Source organism: Anser brachyrhynchus (genome assembly GCF_964034855.1).
Source record: "Anser brachyrhynchus genome assembly, chromosome: 13".
NCBI classification, from domain to species: Eukaryota; Metazoa; Chordata; class Aves; order Anseriformes; family Anatidae; genus Anser; species Anser brachyrhynchus.
The window spans coordinates 18,687,845-18,708,758 of NC_137708.1; the positions used below are offsets into that span (position 1 = coordinate 18,687,845).

The 20,914-nt window shown below is 39.6% G+C and overlaps 1 protein-coding gene across 7 annotated transcripts in view; it reads right to left on the reverse strand.

Moving 5' to 3' along the window:
- The window catches only part of TMEM164 (transmembrane protein 164), a 120,217-nt gene that overhangs the window by 84,669 nt on the left and 14,634 nt on the right, over nt 1–20,914 (reverse strand). For 6 of the 7 annotated variants that reach the window (XM_080554497.1, XM_080554496.1, XM_080554495.1 and 3 more), the window contains exons 3-5: nt 16,847–16,896; nt 15,704–15,770; nt 3,718–3,796 (exon numbers count right to left, since the gene is read on the reverse strand). In XM_080554497.1, coding sequence (XP_080410623.1) covers nt 3,718–3,796; nt 15,704–15,770; nt 16,847–16,896 — 196 coding nt within the window. The remainder of the gene's footprint in view (nt 1–3,717; nt 3,797–15,703; nt 15,771–16,846; nt 16,897–20,914) is intronic. The other variant, XM_080554498.1, reaches the window with a different exon arrangement.

Sequence of the window (20,914 nt, forward strand, 5' to 3'; positions counted from 1 at the left end):
ACAAAACCCTAAAAATACCCAATACCAACATCCTTGCCTACTTCATTAAGTTACTGTAAAGTCTACTAAATAACACTGGGGATCTCAAAACAGATGATGGATGATCTCAACTCTGCTGTTAGGAAGTCCGTATAAATCAACCCTTATTCCAAACCACTGTGGAGTGACCAGTGCTCACAGCCCCAAGGAAATAACAGTTCCACTTTGATTAAACTTCAAAACTATTTGAAGCTCTGAAATCAGGTGCACATCTAAGAACATGACCAAACTAGCAGAACCTGACCATCCAGAACCTGACCAAACTAGCTTACAGACCAAGACGGTCAAAAACTGTGTAACCTCTGAGGTTGATGGAGCACAAAGTAGGTTTTTTTCATCATGTTAAGAGCTGGCAAAACCAAGTCCTCCAAAAAGCACTGAAGGTCTCTAATACTTGATCTTAGAAGGTCACGTTAATGCACTGTTGAAATAGCTTTGACAGTTTGAGACATTACACTTCCTCAGCTGCCATCTCCCTAAGCCTTCTGCCAGCTATCTGTACCCCAGTAGCAAAAAATAGACTCACCCGAGCACACTCATATGCTTTAGAAGATGAGCTTAGTTGTAACTGTAGATGAAAGTGGTTTGAGGAGTTTTCAATGAAGGGGTTGGTTCCCTGGTCTCAAGTCATGCTGCTGTGGTTCCTGTCTTCTTCCCTCCACCCTGATAATTCCTTTCTTGCACCTCCCTTTTGCCAGTCCCAGCACTCATCTGATCCTGCTATAACCCAATTCAGGAGCTACAAAAGCATGCACGCCTTTTTCCACAGGGAAATGAGAATCTCACCTCCTGATGACTAGAGGAAACAGTGAGTATATCCACAACTCTACATCCACCCTATTGCTCTGGTTCAACCTATTCAGCTATTTTCAGGAATGCTGTGTCCTGCCAGAGGCACAGAACAATATTTGGCAGGGTTCACACATGTTACAAGGTAAGATTCATCCAGCAAGAAAGCTGAGAATTGCAGGTCTGTTTCATGCATGAACTGCCTTGAGTTTGGCTTCTCTGTTGAACTGCTATATCTGAACTACCTCTGTTTTGCATGAGTGCCTCTTATTGCAGGTCAGAGAGATATGAGCTATATCATTTATTCTGTCTCAACTGGCATGCGTGTGTATGCATACATGTGTGCACTTGGAAAGGAATTATGTTAGAAGGGGAAGTAATGAAATTTGTATTCAACCAGTACAGAGGGCAGGGAGAAGGAAGAAGAGAGAAAGACGTGTTAATCCCCAAAGGGGAATACACCTCGAGCACGGAGCTCTCCGTGAGCTCACTGTGCAGCACTGATGAGAGATGTTCAGAGCTCAGACTTCAATTTGATCCTGCCGTTAGTGAAGCCCCCACATCGACAGGGGCAGGGCAGGAAGGTGATGCTGCCAGTGCAACATGACCTGTTTTCACTGCTGTAACAAACAACAAGGAGAGAGAGAAAATAAAGGATTACAGCCCTCACTTTCTGTCACCCAGTTTCCTGTCCAGAAGAAAACACTTTAACAGTTAACTGAGCCTGGGTGCATGACTGTAAGATGCTCAATTAGCATGCCAACAAACTGGACACATCATTCTGTATAGACTGAGCCTCACATCATCTCTGCTCCAGGTGTTCTGCACAACCCTCCTTAGTGGAATGTTAATGCTGGGATAGAGGTCATTTTAGGGCAATCAATAATATCAGTAGGTTCCCAAAAAAACTGGAGAGGGATAGTTTTTCACATGCAATCTATTCCCGTCGTTTTTCCATTTTCACTACCCTTCAGTTACTTCTCCCAATTATAATCTATAGATTCGCCAACAGAAATTTCTATTTAAATAAACCAGCATAATGATATGTCAGTAATAAAGCAATCTGCACAGGACACAGTTAGGATAAAGGGTATGATCTACTCAAAGCACTTTGAAACAAAAGGTGCTAGTGAAATGACAAAATGCTAACAAATGTTTTTAGGCTGAGCAATCGTTACATCAAAAATCATACGTTTTATCTCCTGTGACACTAGCTGTAATTAGTACAAAATTGCATGGGTATTTTACTAAAGAGTTATCACAGTCAGACAGGTGACCAAGATCCAAATGAGAAATTGAAGTTATTAGTTACACAGTCCAAGGCAATCTCAGCTGAAATATTTAGCCAAAGTTCTCTTAGAAATTTCACTGCTACCATGTCAACATTAGATGGCAGCAAATACCTATATATTAATAAAGGGCAAAAATTTAGGAAACTACACGAGGGTGAGAACTGTACAACACACAGCCCTTCAAACTGCAGACACAATCCTCTCAGTCCCCAAACAACAGGCACTGAAAAAAGAGAGAACCTTTAATTCAAAAAATAGAAATAAAAATGGGAGACCACAAGTGACATACAAGGCCAAACTTTAAAGCAGAACAAGTATACATCTTAAAATGACATGTTCTATGATATCTTGTATGTTTTGATGTCTTCAAGGACATCACAAGAAGTGGTTTGGTGACATCACAGGAGCCTGGCACATCGTTGCCTACTGGGTGCTACATGGCTGGTCATACTTCTTTCCCCCTCCCTGCTCCACAATGATTACAAGTTTGTGTAATTTCTACATCTACACTGCACTTAGTCTTAAATTCTGGCAAACTATGCTACCAAATACAGATTAAAATGAAATGTGGCTGGCATATTTCACTAGTAAAAGAGAGAAATTGAGTGAACTTTTGAATGATGCTACTTCGCTTTTTGCTCTGCATTGTTTTTATTTAGTTTCACTCAGCAGTGAAGAAAAAACAGAAATTACAAACCTGTAGTGCAGTAAGCGCAAAGAGCTGCACGTGACTGCTGGTATAAAATACAGCAGATTGACTACAGTGGAAGAGGCTGACTAAGCTCATTCGGAGCATTTGTTAAATTGTATTCCATTGCTTGACATCACATCCCTGCATTGTCATTAGAGGCTACTGAACATCTGGACCATAAATTATACTCTTTTATTTCCCATATGAAACAATGTAGGTGTGCTAGAAAATGCAGCTGGAGGCCTATCAACGCTAGAGGGGGACAGAGCAGCACACCAGAGGAAGACATCCTGCATTACCTTCTAAAAGGCCGGAGTAAGCACTGGTCACTGAAATGGTGTGGGATTCCCAGACTTGCTGAACTATTATAGTATAAATTAATGCAAGGTAGTAATCCTGTTAGAAGAGAGCTCAAGCAACCCAGCTCATTTCACTTATATATTTCATTAGCACTTCAGAATTTCAAGAATTTATCTGACTAGGTGACTAGTATTTACCCAGGGATCTAATGACAAAAAAAGATTTCTTCGAGCTCATTTGAAGTTAGAATACTTCTCAAGGGACATCAAGAAGGCAATAGTCTTAAAAAATACACCACACAAACAACTTACAGCATTACAAGATGGCAGAGACTACTCAAGAAGACTACACCTTAGGCCAACACATTCTAGATACCCCTTTGGGCAAAAGACCATCTTTTTATTCCCTTGTTTCAATGCCTGGTGCAAGTCTTTGTTATTTGTTATCCAAGATGCAACACCAACACACCACCAGAAACCATTAAGTAACATCATAGAGAAAAATGACAAAACAGAGAGTAAGAATAGGATCTGTGGTAACCATTGAGCACAGTTTGCTCATTGTGTGGGACCAATTCAATATGCGAAGGATAAATTGCCAACCTACCTCCTTTCCGCAGCAGATAGATGGGCACAACATAGAGCATCACATGCTGGATGTAATAAATTTCCATTTCAAATGGAAGCTGAGGAATAAGGAAAATATTTGTAAATGTTTTTCATTAGTAACAACCAGAACCATTTTCCTTATGCCCCATGACAATGCGTTCAGTTCAGTTACATCCCCTACGTATAAGAACAAAGCAATGACAGCTGTTAATGGCTAGTGCTTTGAAAGCACAGCTAACTGTACCCAGTCCATCCCCCTTGCCACAAACACAATGCAGCACTTCAAGTAGAGAATTCTCAAAATTAGCCAGCAGCACAACAAAGGAGGCATAGCACATCTTTTCCCTTTCCTCATTACTCTAAGTTTCCAGTAATGGTGCAAAACCCCAAAGTAATTAAAACAAAGACTATACACACACCATATGACAATAGCCTAACTATAAAGAAACGTTAACTGCTAGCCTGTGAGTCACAGAAGTTTACAAGGAGGTCTTTTTCTTACAACCATTTTAAAATACATAAAAGTAATTGCTGAGGGCACCTGTACGAAAATCGAAAGAACTGCTTTACAGCAATCTGCATGCATTTGTGAAACAGGCAAGCCTCTGTTAAAACCAATAACATGCAACAGATTATATCGGTCAGTCTTCAAAGCTGCAGAAGTATGCACATAAACAAGTTAGCAGTTGGCGGTAAATCCAGTATTCCTCACCTGCTGACAACTTTGGGGAAATTAAAATTAGTCATCTGAGGGTTTAGTTGAATTCATGTTGCCTTTTACAGGAGGTCAGACTATGCTGAAGTAATATCGTGCTGAAAATAACTTGAAGCACAGCTCCGAGTTTAATCTGAACCCCTTAATCCCAGCGCAACTAATTCTAGCTCTTGAACAGTTAGAAAAAGTGATGCAATATATTTGAAAGTCAATCCTATCTGTAAATGTCTTTGTGTATATATCAATTTGTTAAACTGGAGCAACACATTTAAAACTGACGAACAGCAGGCAAGATCCAACTCAAAATTCAGAATTCAACTTCCCGTTGCAGCTCCCTTACAAAGCTGAAAAGACATGCCTCTCTATTGTATTTCCCATGGAAAACAGGACAACACTACAGCCTGCGTCTGAAGTCTCACAGGAGTACCAGAAAGCCATTACCTTTGGTTCAAATACAGTACCATTCTGCAGGCTGAAGTGAAACAAGATGCAAATACTACTATTATGGCATGTGTCCAAATTTAAAAAAAAAAATCATAATCAATTTTAAAAAATCAGGAGCCTTCCCTTTCTATTATTGTTCCAAGACACTCAAGTCATAACATTGAAACAGAAACATTACAATAACTTCTACATCAACAGAAGATAGGCTGAAGCAGTTTGGTTTTTTTTTTCCTAAAGAGTCAGTCAATAAATAGTATGTAAACAATATAATGAGCTCTTAAATTCTACAAAAGTTCTTAGATTTTATTTTGAACATAAAAGATATTAAAACCAACAGCTGGGTTCTGCTAGTCTTGCCATCCCCAAGCTGAACACTACCACTGTCCTGTTTGCAAACTCCAAGATGTTCAGCCAACTCCTGGGAGGCTAAGCTAAAAAATCTTCAGTACAATCTGTTGGGTTATTTTCTCCCAAGTATCAAAATATAAAACCGTGTGAGATGACGGTATGCAAAAGCAAGAATTTCACAGGAGTTGTGCGGTTTCCTGTATCTGAACCTGTTCTTCTGTCGCCTGTTGAAAGACACCAAGTGCAAAGCAAGGGGCTCAAAAATATTCGAGAATAAGTTAAATGAAGTTTGCCTAACCGGAGGAAAAATCGGTACCCCTCCCAGGTGGAGCACACACACTTCAGGAACAATAGCTCCCGATATAAACAGCACAGCACGAGGCACTTGCTCCTGCCAAGGAGCAGTCTCTATTCAGTATCTGTGCTCTGCGCTCGCCGAGCTGTGAGGGTCAGTTACACAAACATGACGCTCAGGACACTTCTGAGAACAGAGTAATGGTTGTTTTGCTGCAGTAGCATTGACAGTATTTTTGTTTGCATGAACAAAACATCATTTTTTCCACTATGAAAGATTGTTTGTTCCGAAACCCGGCTAATTCGGCAAGTGCGTTTCCTCATATCGAACCAAAACGCCGAGTTTCTGTACAGCCAAGCACTCGAGCTGTATAGGCAGGCTACAACAAACAGAAAAAGAGCAAACACAAAAGATGAACTATGAAGTTATACACAGCAACTGACTCGCCTACCTCTAAGGTCTCATCTATAAATTGTTTTATCCACAAAACACTCACAGATAGCAGATAGGCACTTTGCATCCATACAAAGACATTGCAGGCAAAGACAGGGTAGAAGGGCAGACCAATGGGTAGGTTGCCAAGTGATCCAGGATTTAAAGACCCTCTTTGTGAAAACAAGAGAACACTTCTGCAGATGATCAAGACTGAGAAATCCAAAAATCTATGCCACACATATTCCCAGAACACAAAGTACATTGAAATACTGACTTGGTCCATCCAGTCTTTGTCTGCAGGCACCTGTGAAGGCCACAAACTCAGACTCCAACAGTCTCTGAAGTGGACCCTCTCCAAAGGTCCCAGCACATTTGACCTCTCCTGTCAGGTGCCACCAGGGAAACCTTGCAGCCTCTCTAAAGTAATAAGTAAGTAATAAGGTAGTAAGTACCTCCCTTGTAACAAACCAATGATGCTGATGGTAATATAGATATATTTTAATCCATATCTGTCCCCCCAGAGGACATATTTATATTAATTGTCAATTTATTTGCTGGGTTTTTTTGCACTGAACTCCTCTGTCCCAGCTGCCAGCACTACTCTTCCTGCATTTCCCTTCCTCAGATTTTTAAAATAAGTAAGGGTACAAGACAAAAGGACAAATTATCTGCTTCTTCAACCAGCTTATATCCTAGGTTCCCTAGTAGTCTAAATGAATGAGGAGTACAAGCTACCCTGTTACCCACCATGATAAGCAAGTTTTTCTCCTTTAGATTCTTACTTGTGGAAAAGCAGAGCTGCTCATTGTCCATTCATAGGTTTGACACTGGTATCACATCATAGACATTTCAAAATACACTAAAGCAATAATGACACACAATTCCTCTAACAAGTGCACAAGATCAAAACATACTAACAAAGCACTCTGAAAATAAATATACAGACTCTTCATTTTTTACATTTTATAAAGAAGTTCCTGTTAGAAAATAAATGGTGTTTTGTTCTTCCAGAAGGAGTACTGGCCTGGTATGATGCAGACTGGGAAACGCCGCATTCCCTGGACATGTGCTAAAAGGCTCTCTGGCAAGTACCATGCACAGTGAGCAGGCAGCAAGCCTCCATCCCAGGCACGGGTAAGTTAGGTACAGTGCTACTGGTCCTAGCAGCCACTCACATTGCCAGCGAGACTGGGGAAAGGAGAAACCATCTGATGGAGGATTAGAGCACACCTTATTCTTGTACTTCTGAGCAAAAAAAATGTGAGTACATACTTTATATCCTCATTTAAACCAACTACTGCCCTAAGGAAACAACGAGCTCTTTCCATTGACTGCACTAAGCTTAAAAAAAAAAAAAAAGTCAGATATTCAGATGAGAGCTGCCCTCCAGAAAGTGTGGCACAAGACTCATTTAAACTAGCTTAAACCCACTTCGGCACAGCAGCTGGTTTTCAGTGGACTGAGAGGTTGCTACTTTGCTCTGTTTCCTGAAAGTGGTACTCCTCCCTCTGTTAATTATTGATACCTTAGCTTTATATGTGCAACAATAGCTCAAGCACCATATTGTGCAAGAGCTCTCTCTCCAACACCCTCTACATCCTCTACTGCAGAGCACAGCACAAAAAGAAGGAATTCAGCTCCCAGGTTGCCATCTTTCCTACAGCATATCTAGCACCAAGTCTAGTCAGTTTGTACCTGTCCCCTTCTTAGACATCAGCAGTAATTCAGATTTGTAACTTACAATCAGTAACTGGTTTCCTAAACATGATCAGTAATCCAAAAAATAAACCATAAACATAGGTTTTGCATTTCACCAGCAAAGCAGACCACAGCATAGATTAACTAACAGAGAATAGGAATGTATATAAAGCTGTACAATACAAAAACGATGGTGCAAACAGCTACTAGGCCTACGTAACAGATGCTGGTTACTTCTGTTGGTTAGAAAATGCTGGGTACTTCAGCATATTTAGGATTGTGATAGCAAATGACTTACTTGGCAGCAAAGAAATAGCTGCCAGAGAAGTTTAGGAGAATGGTCTGAAGACAGACTTGAAGACGTAAAATAAACAAACAAAAGAACACACCACCAACAAAAACAAACAAGTAGCTTTTGGAAAAGAGACCATTTACAGTCTTTCCAGGATTCTTTTCTCCAGCATACATCCAAGATGGTAAGTGGCCAAGAAGTTGAGCAGTGCTCAGATCACTGTTACACTGCTCAGGCCGTTTTACAGCTCAGGCACTACCAGCCTACCTGGCATAGATCAGAAAAGGATTTCCAAACACTTGAATACTGGGAAAGAGTATAAAGAGGAAAAAAATAAATTATGTTGATGTTGAAATAAAAGGAGTACCGGGGCTGTAGAAAAGTATAATGCATCTGTGTGGCATCTGAGTGAAAGTCCAAAGCAGCTTCCCCAGATTTTATTGCAATAATTCTTTTCATTGTATTTTAGGGGCAGGTTGTTTCATTCCAGCTTTCTGCCATACACCTGCTTGTCTGCAATTGATAGGAATACATATTCCCAAGAAAACCTGTTTCAAGTAGGTATCTCAGTCAGTATCTACCCTCTAGGCTGTTCTACACCATCCAGTCAGTACAGGGAATTATAATACAGTTCCCTTTAAGTAGCATGAATTCAAGTTTTATCTAGTTCTTATTTTCAATTAATCCTGTAAGGGCAAGGGACACATACTAAGGGAAAGAATCAGAATCCACACCTGCTACCATAGCGTTTGTATGCATGAGCACAGTCCTAAGAGCTACAGAAGAGCATCTGTTGTGCTGCTGGTCCATAATAGAGTGAAGATGCAGTGGAACACAGGCCTAGAAATAACTTCTTGCTGCAAGGATGGAGGGAACCAGAAACATAACAAAACAAGAAATGTGACTGCATTTTTGCTAGTCTACAAATGCCAGAAAATCCAGGTAGGACAAGCCCCCAGGTTTCTAACTCATGACACACCCAAAATCTGGCAAGCTGTCAGAGAATTTGCTTTCTTGGCCTGTCACTACAGAGGGTGAAGCTTAGTGAGAAAATCATGAGAACATGTTGCACATGGTGCACCACTGATCTCAACTGTATGCATTTGTAATTTCATCAGTGCTTTGCGTATTTGACTAGCGCTGTATTTGATGAAAAAGAAAAAGGCACCCCTACCTTCTGGTCACTTGGTTTGATCACACAAACCAGCTTACATTAATGACACATTGGATGCAGTCAGGCATTTGTGGAGTTAAATGGCTTCTAAAAGAGATGAACCAGATGCAGGTAGTAATTAATACCAGTTTCAAGAACAGCTTTCTTCCAGTTACTCTAGAGATAATATTTGGATTACTTACTACTACCAGCAGAAGGCGGATTTACATTACCAAATACAAGTGTGATTGTAGGCTGTACTGACCCACACCATTTTGATGCACATACTATAGGTAACTGCTGAAAGATGTAGAAACATTGGCCTTTGGACCTCCTGGCAACCAAGGCACAATCTCTCAAAAGCCTTCAATGTGCAACTGTTCTGTTACCTTGCCTTGTGCAGGTTAGATTAAGCCAGCTTAGACTTGGTATCATGTGCTACCATAACCTATTCCATTTTATTGTGCAGACAAAGGCATTTCAGGCAAACTGTTTAGCGCGGTGAATTATTTATTACCTTGACATGCAACAGAAATGCAGTAGGCAAAGATCAGAGGTGCTACACAGCGGGTACTGTAAGTGCTGCTTAGAGCATGATTCTGTTCCTAAAACAGATTTAGAATGCGTACCTCTCAAGCCAAATAGTTCTAATAATAGTATACAGCAGCTTCTGGAAACATTAAAACTGCACCATCTCAGCTGTGTGAGCAGAGACAGCAAGTTCAACACCTCTGGGACACGTCCTAATTTTTTACTTTATCTATATTAACATTTTCAGGACATCAGCTTGAATGGGAGAAAAAAAAAAAGAGAGAGAGAAGAAAAAGAAAAAAAACACATACTCTAAAACCATCAGCAAGAGTTACTTGGGAACCTAACAATCTGATTACCTTTGCATCTTCTCTGTTTACTTAAAAGTCTTAAAAGATTACCCTATTTACCATGTGAATTATTAATGCTGACCAAGAATGATTTGCATCATACGAGTGGAAGGAAATTATTAGAGAAAAATTAAATACCCTTAATTTCTAAAAGGGTAATAAGAACTCACAAATACTGACTGTAGGAAAAAAATAAAACTTTTGTCTTTATCCAAGGACTATTCCATTACACAAAATTTAAATCCATCGGCACATCATAAACAATAGCTGGAATATTTACTGCCAAATAAATATAAGTGGATGCATCTGTTGCTTAAGATGGTTAATTCTTGGTACCTCAACATCGTGCCAAAGAAGGAAAATATTTTCCTGGAAAAAAACAGACAAGAAAATAGACTGACCTGATCTTTCAGACTACACTTTTTGGAAACACTATCCCAGGTGCACGCTGCAGCCAAACAAGATTTTTAATGAGCATAGTGTCACTGAAAGGTTACGTCTACAGAAGGTAGAAACTTCCTACTGTAGTTTTAATGCATACCTCAATTCTCCAATTCCACTGTCAACAGACAGATATTTAGGGATAGTTTTGAAATGACTGAGGCTTTAGCAGTTTAATGGATACATTGCAGACTGACAATGCCAAATTATGCTAGAAGGTTGTGAAAGTTTCTTTTTCAGGGTAATGAAGCCTTGAATCATAGACGCAAAAAGAATGCTTATAATACATTAAATAATGTAAATGAGAGCAGAAGTATTAATTAAAAAGGTGATGCTGACCACTAAAAGTGACCCTGTGGTCACAAAATGTTGGAATAAGTATTCTGGAAATGACCTGGAACTGGTTAACATTTAGAACCACAACCAAGTACAGTTCATCCTTCGTGCAACATTGCAAGCACCGAGCCTTTTAGAAACCTAAATACATAAAGTAAGATCTTTTCTGTGGGAATATCCTACTCCTATGACCACAAGAGTAGTCATCCCTCCACTCATCCTGAATACTATGCATGTTCAACACATTTTTGATGATTGTTAAGTGTACGTGACAGCAGAAAGCATCTCTGTACTATATGATGCTCAGATCCCACATATGAAACAAGGGATTTCTGTGAAAATCTCTTTCGGGTAATTTTTTTAAGTCGTGTTTTGAAGTTTTGGAGCCTTTGCTTTTGTTCTAAAATGTCAGGACTGTTTTATAAAATATCTGAAATTTACATTCATCCAAAGATTCTTAATTAATGCATTTAAATGCATATAATAACAGACAGTTTCATACAGATGACCTCATATAGGAAGAGCCAAACACCAATAAAATTGGGGGTAAAAAGAAAATATAAAACTAGGAAATCAATAATAACTGCAATAACCTTTCTTAGCAAAGAGACTGCACAAAGGAACACAGAAGACTAGTTATGACCAAAGTTCAAATTACCAGTGATCTTCCCCAAACACTTATGGCCACATCCAATTGAAGCTGTGGACTGTGATTATTTTCTTTAAAATTACACAGTACGCTGCATTTAAACCCAGAGTACGACAATTTTTCATCATTGTAAAGCTTATCTCCACAATTATTTCAAGACTTCATCCACACATATAAAGGCTTCATTCTTAAAGATATTTAAGTACTTAAAATGCAGCTAAAATCTAATTGAATTTTCAGATGCAAGGCTGGCATTTAAGACTAGATATCAAAACCCTGCCACAACTTCTCAGTATATGAATGCGTATGCTTACCATACAACTTTTAACATCTGTTCAGTAGTTCATTATCTTGCATAGCAGATGAATACCAAAGACTGATGGATTCCAGCTGACTTACTGTGATGTTTTGTAGCATAAATAGACCTATAGTTCAAGTTCCTAAAATTACATATAATTCCATCCCCCCTCTCTGCCAAAGTGGTGCCCTGCCAGTTCTGAAAATAGCAAATCGATTAGCTGAGTATCTTAAACACATGGCAGACTATTCATCTTATGATCACCTATAACTTCATGCTTCTGGTGCGTATAAATCCTGACATTCACTCGTTCCTGAACAGCCATCACCTGGTGAGGTAATGATTGTCTTCCATTCTGTATCTTCTGCCTCTTGTCCCTTGCACCTTATTGATACATACAAAGAAAACTACATCTAATATTTTTTTCTGCACCTCACTGCTTTCATCTCCACAGGGCTACCCTATTTGCTAGTGTGTGCATGTTTACTGCAGAACTTGCTGAGTTAGCATGCTAACTTTTGTTAAAAAAGGCTGCAACTCAACAGCAAACATCTGCTGTCTGTAGGATAACTGATAGGCAATCCACTTGCAGAGAGCAAGTCAGGAGAACGTCAGCTGAAGACAGTGAAAACTACCTACAACGACACAATTTCTAGCAGTATATCAAATAACTTAAGGAAAAACGCATTTTACACGACGAAAGGTAACAGCAAGGCATTTTGGTACTTTTTGGTACAAGCAATACATAAGCTTGGTATATAAGCTCACAGAGCGATCAGAGGCAACAGTCTCCTGCTTTTCAGTTCCCACTGACGGCAGAACTCCCCTGCCCATCTGCCCCTAGACAGCATCTCTTCCCCACTTCTAGAGGAGTAGTTGGGTCGGGTGCCCAAATTTTCACACTCTTAATATGGGCCAGACACTGTACGTTACAACTATTTACAACTAAGAATACAAAGCTCTTGTATGAAATGTACACATTAAATTACATGTCTTAAAACATCATAAAAGTAAAATAAAAAAAGATGAGGCATAAGGAGATGACCACTCTTGACCAAGTTAAAAGTTTTTCATTTAGATACTTCAAACCAGAACATGGAGCATAGATAGAATTACTGCAATTTTATTTATTTATTTTAACTCCTAAAGTTGTAAGAGAGATTTCTTGCTTTCCGGACAATGTCAAGGTAAATAACAATTGACAGTCACAGAGCAGATTGTGTGTCTACCATGAGAGAATTTGGACCAAAGCAGCCACGCTACAAAACATCACCCAAATTACCTTGTGCCAGAAGAAACGCTGAAAAGAGACCAGCCTAGCAAGCAGCTGTTAAGCCAAAAATATCCTAAGCTGTATTTATTCCAAGAATACTTGCTCTTGGACATTATCCTTTGGCTCCTTTATCCCTAATTAAGGACACAATTTTTTAAGTGGTCCATATTTTTCCTGTTTAATCTCCCTAATATAAATGGGATCTATTATAATAGCAGATAAAATATATGCAAATGATTACATATTTCAACATTTAAACCTTAAAAGGTTACCAAGAAAAATAATTTTGCAATGCTAAAGTTTGTAATTAAAACTAGATAGTTTGAAATACAAAATGAGAACTGTTCTCCCAATTATCAGGGAGAAAAAAAGTATTTTACTCATTTTATGCCCCTTCAGCAGTAATTAATTTTACTAACACATATTGAGAAGCTGCACATAAAGCAGCTATACACGCTGGGAAAGAGAGAAAGAGAGATGGAAAATAATATATGTAGTTACCAGATTAGGAAGGACAGCATAAAACTTGAATAAACTCTAGGGTTATTGTACTACTGAATTAACTGAAATCTGAAGAATGTGATCCAGCTTTCTGTGTGCGTGTCTTATGCTGTGTGGAAGATCATTTCTAATACGTCAAAACCTACAGATGAATTATCCTCTCTCTAGTATCTAAACTGTATCTCAGGGCAAAGTTTTCTCATCTTAATGGAAGAAGAAGTAAATTATATACAAGCCTACAATAAAACTGTCAGTTTTTAAGTCTCCTAGCTACAAGGGTGGCCAATCAGCACAGCTCATCATCCGTAAAATTCAATGCAGATGCAGATTTCTATACCTAATCCTATTAAGACTGTCAAGATTTGCAAACGGACAACCACTAATGAGCTTTGTAATGTAGTCTGAAGTCCCTAACAATTTTGTTAATATCATTAACTCACATGCTATACAGACACACACACACACATATATATATGAATAATTTATCCAGACACCGCAAATATGTAAGCAGATAAATGTACAGGAACTGTCTTAAAACAGTAAGTCACAGGTATTTTAGCTGACAAAAATGCACATGTTGCGTGTATGTATATATACACATGTGCAAGCATAACAGCTCTTAAAAAAAATCCTTAGAAATATACTAAGTGTGAGCCATATGAAATAACTTCTCTTACCGTTAAGTCTTGATAGGTTTAAGAATCTTACTAGGGATACTGGCAGATGTGAAAACTTGGATGGGGAAAAAAAAAAAAAACTGCTGTGTTTAATCTTGGAGGAGAGGTGGTGACAGACAGCAACAATATTTGGAATTTTCCATGGCCTCCTCTGGACTCACTCCAACAGGTCCATGTCTTTCTTATGCTGGGGGCCCCAAGAGCTGAACGCAGTACTCCAGGTGGGGTCTCACAAGAGTGGAGTAGAAGAGGAGAATTAGCTTTACCTGCTAGCTACACTTCTGATGCAGCTCAGGGTATGAACAGCTTTCTGGTCTGCAAGCACGCATTGCTAGGTCATATTCAGTTTTTCAACCACCAAGTACTTCTCTGCAGAACTCTGCAGTACTTCTCCATCAGCTCACCACCCAGCCTGGATTTGTGCTTGGGATTGCCCTGGCCCAGGTGCAGGACCTTGAACTTGGCCTTGCTGAACTTCACAAGGTTCACACAAGCCCACCTCTCAGGCCTGCCCGGGTGCCTCTGGGTGGCACCCTTTCTCCCCAGTGTGTCAACCGCAACACACAGCTTGATGTCATCGGCAAACTTCCTGCGGGTGCACTCAATCCCACTGTCCATGTCACCAACAAAGATGTTAAACAGTGCTGGTCCCAACACCAACCGCTGAGGAACACCACTCATCACTGGTCTCCACCTGGATATTGAGCTGTTAACCTCAACTCTTAGTGCAGCTATCCAGCCAATTCCTTACCCACCGAGCGCTCCATCCATCAAATCCACATCTCTCCAATGCAGAGACAAGGATGTCATGCGGGACAGTGTCAAATGCTTTGCAGGAGTCCAGGTCTATGGCATCAGTTGCTCTTCCACCAGCACTGTAACCCCATCACAAAAGGCCAGCAAATTGGCCAGGCACAGCTTGCCCTTAGCGAAGCCCTGTTGGCTGTCACCAATCACCTCTCTGTTTTCCATGTGCCTTACAAGAGCTTCTACGAGGATCTATTCCATGATCTTGCCGGGCACAGAGGTCAGACTGACTGGCCTGTAGTTCCCCAGGTCTTCCCTTTTCCCTTTTTTAAAATGGGGGTTATGTTTCCCCTTTTCCAGTCACTGGGAGCTTCACCAGATTACCATGACTTCAAGTATGATGGATAGCAGCTTAGCAACTTCATCCGCCAGTTCCCTCAGGACCCTTTGATGCACCTCATCAGGTCCCATGGCCTTGTGCACATGCCACTTGCTATCCTATGAAGTCTATATCAAAGCCTTTAAGTTTCCCCTCTGTTTAAAGGCCAGAATGGAGTTGACAAAATACTTTTTGCTATGCCTAGAATATAGCAGTGTTGTCTTTCCACATTGATTTATAAACACAATCACAAAAAAAATCCAGAATTTATATTTTCGTATCATCATAGTGACCTGTACCAGGAATCTACAGCCTGGTAAAACGAACTATAGAAGGTGAAATGAACCAAAGATCAAATAACTTTACAAATAAAATCTTTTAAAAATAAATTAGAAAGGAGGAGAAAGGTACAATATACTCACCAGGCGTGTATTAACAACAGGAAACAGTAATGCCAAGAGGGCCCCATTCAGCATATGCATCTGCAACCTTATAAAAGAGATGTGATATTATTTTCACAGGAAATGAAATATTTTCACATATTTTGTGTAGGATCTCTTCAATAAGAAGCAGCCAGAGATTCGAGAAAATTCCACTGAATTTGAATAAAACCACTGTTAAATGCAATAACAAGGACAAAACTTCTATTTAAACACACATTTAAATACTTTCCTAAATAGAACTGCTTTCTGTAATGAGCTTTAGCTTCCTAGAAGGCCTGGACTGCCCATTTCTGTTAATCTTGTTCATGATACAGGCTGCTAAAGGCAGTCTAAGCAAAGAATAGGGCAGGAAAGTAGTATTATACTACTATATTTTGTATAGCTTTCAGTCACCTCTCCCTGAACCACAGTTGCATCAAAAGAACACAAAAATTGCATATGTACTGTTTTTTTCACCTATTTAAAGTAAACTAACTAAAAGAATAAACTCTCCACAGCCGCTGCCTGCCATAAACTCTATAAAGAATTTCAAAGTTTTTTGTACTTTAAAGGGGAAAAAAAAGGTAGTGCAAACCCAAAATAGTTTTTCAAACTTCATTTATATGTCAGGGTGTAAGAAAACAAAGAGGTTCATTCTGAAAAGCAACAGGTATTGTGGCCTGTGCTCTGCAACTAGTCTTTTGCAAATGAATAGTAAATCCAGGATTTCCTGGACACCAGACATACTTTGCATGCTCTCTGAGATGAAGAGATACTAACACAGTATCTCTGTCTTTAGCCTACTCTCAGCCCAAAGAAGGAAGAGCAGAAAAAAGTTGCAGCCAGACAGTACCACTCCTGAAGCAATTCATGAGGCATGTCCCCAGATCATTTTTCTAGTCATTGCCTAGACTAAGACAAGAAATGGCAGACTGAAACCATGAGCGGCACAAAAGAACCAAGGGTATGTGGCTCAGCACTCACTGTTTAAGCTATGACCCTTTTCAAGGTGTCACTTTTCAAACCAACCAACATCTCTTTCCTACTGAATACATACCTTAATATTTTAATGACTTATGCCATGATTAATTTCTAAAATACATTATGCACGTAGACAGAAATACAGTAAGGAAGAGGCATTACCTGAAGAGAATCATTGCAACCCGACATGGAGGGCAGGCAAGAAGAAAAATCTGAAATATTAGAAACATTTCAATTAATGGAATGACCTCTTTTAGACTCCATTTTCTATATCTTTATGTCCTAGTTCTGGACGTCACAAATCATTTCTAACCAGAAGAACCATTCTACAGCAGAGCTGGAAGAGACTAAATATCATGAACAAATTAAAAGTTTATACATGTTTATGTAAATTCACATTGCCTACATGTAAAAGCGTTATGTGATACATGCAGCATGTAGGGTTCAGCTTCTGCCAGTACCTAAGAAACAACATCAAATTCTAGCCTTTTTCATTAAAAAAAAAAGTTTTTCCAAGGCCTCCCACAACGCAGATATTACCAATCATATTACTACAACAGCTCCTACAGCTGTCAGTCATCGCAAGGTCCTCACTGTGCTGAGGACTGAGCATTTACACACTGCCAGTACTCCCCTTTGCTTCAGCAGTGCAAGACCCAGCTCTTGAAGACTGGATGCGAGACGGTTCTCTAAAAGCCTCTTAGCACTTCCCAAAATAAGGCTACCACAGTGTCTGTTCTGTGGATAAGCTCAGTAGTCATCTGTAAATATGTCCATTGCCTTACTCAATTGAGTATACTCAGAATACTGCAAAAATGTCACCAATTATGAGCTAGCCATTTCCCAAGACCAAAAATAATGATACAACTGGAGCAGCTTGCGTTTGTTTTTCTTTACAGAAAAGTAAAGACCCATAAAGCCCTTGCACATATGACCCATCCAGCTTCCGGGAAAAGCATCTAACATTTATTAATTATATTTCATTATTCTGTCATTGCATATTTTTGCAACCAACTCTGTTTACTAACTAAAGTACTTTGAATTATGGACTATAAGGATTGGGATGGACATACTAACCTAAAATATTTCACTACCATGGAAGAGTAAATGAGTCACAGTTACTTATTTTCAAGTCACCTCTACTGCAAGAAACACAGTTTCGAGGACTAACGAGGGCAAAAGAAACATTTACTATTTTTAAGCATGTCAGTTCCTTGGTTATGGGGGAATCTTACAGAAAATATGTTTAAGGGCAACAGAGAAAACTACAATGTTTATGTTAAAACTTTACAATAATGGAAGAGATCTTCAAATGTTTCAGTTTTAGCAGATTAATATCAAGCACTTTCTCTCTAAATAAGTAAATAAATTTCCATGATAAATAAACCTCATGACCTGTTAAAAGGGATGCTTGACAAGAGACACTTGTATTTGATTTTCAAAGAACTATGTCGCTGAGTAGATTTAAACATCTTAAAAAAGTGTTTCTGCAAGTTCAGCCCACAGAGTAATCAGTGCCCTGAAAACATCAAGTTCACAGCAGACAAGATCACGAGCTCTACCCCAAGTGTTCGTGTGCTTATCCCATAATCACATTACATTTCACTGCCATGCCGGAAATAAAATCCTTTGCCTTGCAGGAGGAAACAGCTATGTTTTATAAACCAAACAGTGTCATGTTAAATTAGTGGTGAAGCCGTGAAGAGTTCCCAGCCCCTGTTTTCCTGCCAGCACTCGCAAGGTTTCACGCACGCAGGCTAGCACAGAGGCAGGCTAGCACAGAGGCTAGCCCCCCTCCCCTGGCATGCTGCAGAGCTCCCGGGTAAACAAGGCAGCGAGTGCGTTAAAGCACACCGCGGGAGGCAGAGTAACCAAACGTCCAGTGTGGAGGAAACACAAAGAAACAAATTCGGCATCCTTCCTCACTGGCAGATGTGTTACCTTTCTCGTTTTCATGTGTCACGTTACAAAAGTAAAGAAGGACAAAAGAATGAACTAGAAACCCAAAATGTACACAAGGAAATATTTCGGGAGTGAAAAACAAGCCATAAGGTACCCCTTGTGTTACATATTGAGTTCTGGGCACAGTTCTGATCCTTCCCTTTCTCTTTGACCTCTCTCTCACAACAGTGACCAAAAGGTACAGACCAGCTTTCAGTGGATCATTTTAACACATGAAGACCCTTCAATCTGTTTAAAAAAAAAAAAAAAAACACATAGGCACACACACACATAGGCAGTGAGTAGGAGAAAGGGTGCAGAATCATGAGTGTCCTTGAGAAAAGTTCAGATGAGAAATCCTAGGTGGGGACAATGTTGTGAAACAGGACATGAGTCTTTTTCACCAGCACATGACCAGAAGACTACCCAGTTTTTTCCTCAGGCAATACACGGTGAAGAAACTCGTAACACTGCTAAGTCCATAAACAGAGGTTCACTTCGACCTTAAGGAGCCAGGTGAAAGCAAAAGTCAGTACTCATAAAGGCTCTGCAAGACCATAAATAACATTGTCCAACCCAATGGGAAATATTTCGAGCATGAAGTACTGCACGGCCAGCACTCTTCTACATAAGCCCAAACACAAAGGTCACACCACAACACATGCTGGATGAGCAGGGCTGTTATAATTTAGAGACTGGGATATACAGGGTTTGTCTGCTTAACTATTGCTTTACTGAGTCAAGACCAGAAAGAAACAACTCCTGGTTGCTCACAGCTAACCTAGGGCTGGGTTGCAAATCAGTCTCTTCCACTTTCCCCCCTTTGAACCATGCCCTAAGAAAGAAGACTGAGTTCTAAATGCCTACAGGGCCAGGACAGACTGGAAAGCAGAAGGAAGAAGATGGCATTTTTCTCCCTGTAGCAATAATTTTTTAAAACGTTCTAAAGGAAACACGTATGTGATCTTGTCATTTGGTATTTCATGTAGCTCCCACGAAATACCTTGAGCGCCATAAACTTCAGAGATCACTGGTGTCTTAAATCTGATGGAATCAGGCATTAGTGTTACTGTAGCAGGTATGTAAAAGCACTAGTTTGGAGGCAGTAAGACTGTAACTTTGCATGAGTTTATTCTGAAAACTTCTTTAACTACAAACAGGATCATGTGAAAGACCACAGACCTGAACAATGTCTTGTTTCCGTCTTTTGATCCAGAAAGATGTGACCTAGAGCAAAATGTTTCTGCATTTGGTTATAGATAAACTGTTCCAGAAGAACAGAGCAAAGTCTCTCAGGCCTCACTCCACTGCTAAGCGAGGTCAATAAAATGCTTCTTGCCATACCACGCCAACCCTCGCTGTCCGTGCAAAACAGAGAGGTAAGAGGCAGCCTTTACTGCTCCCTTGGTACTGCGTGAGAGGGGACGTTCTGTAAGGCTTCAACACTAGCTGGAAATCTTCATTTGCCACCCAACCCAGAAGGCTTATTTCAGAGTATACCTTCCCTACCTTCCTATTTCCCGGCAGGATGAACAAGATAACAAGCAGTTATCACCAAGTATTACACCCGCCCTCCACAAATCCCTCTTAGGTTCCCTTCTTTTGTAACCACTGAAGGAAAGACTCTCAAGGGAAATGTTACTGTTGAAAAGGAACTTTGTAGTTGGGGGAAAAAAAAAAAAAAAAAGGTAGTTTTCTACAAATTCATTGTTAGAATTTGCAATGAAACCTACTCTTTGATATTGCAATAGTGTCTGTAGGTAAACATTAAACTTACATGCATGGAAAAAAGGCTAAATATTGAGCAAAACAAGCTGATATTTTTACAGCAAGTTACATTTTTGTTTTATTATTATTGATTAATCTTTTTTCCTAGTACTAAAATATGACAGCAAAAGGTACCCAAGTGTCACAAATGTGAAAAAAAATCCAGTACTGAAACAAACACCCCAAAATTTGCAACAGACAAACTTTATCAAACCACAAAACAAACAAACAACACAGTAATGTGACCTCCCCTTAATACAATTCAATTTCCTCATGTCCATGCACTATGGCAACCTCTAATAGTGTTTTCCCTTCTTGCATTTTGAGTGCTGCAATTATCAGATCCATTCTGAGAAATTAGATGTTTCCCTTAGTTGATTTTGAGTTCATACAGAAAGATAGTTATTCAACCAACCTCTTTTACAGTTTGTACATCTATACTACAGCAATGGTCAAGTTCATCCTTATAAAAAATTGGAGAAAGGTAAAGAACACAAACTGTCAAGAATATCTGGTTTCCTA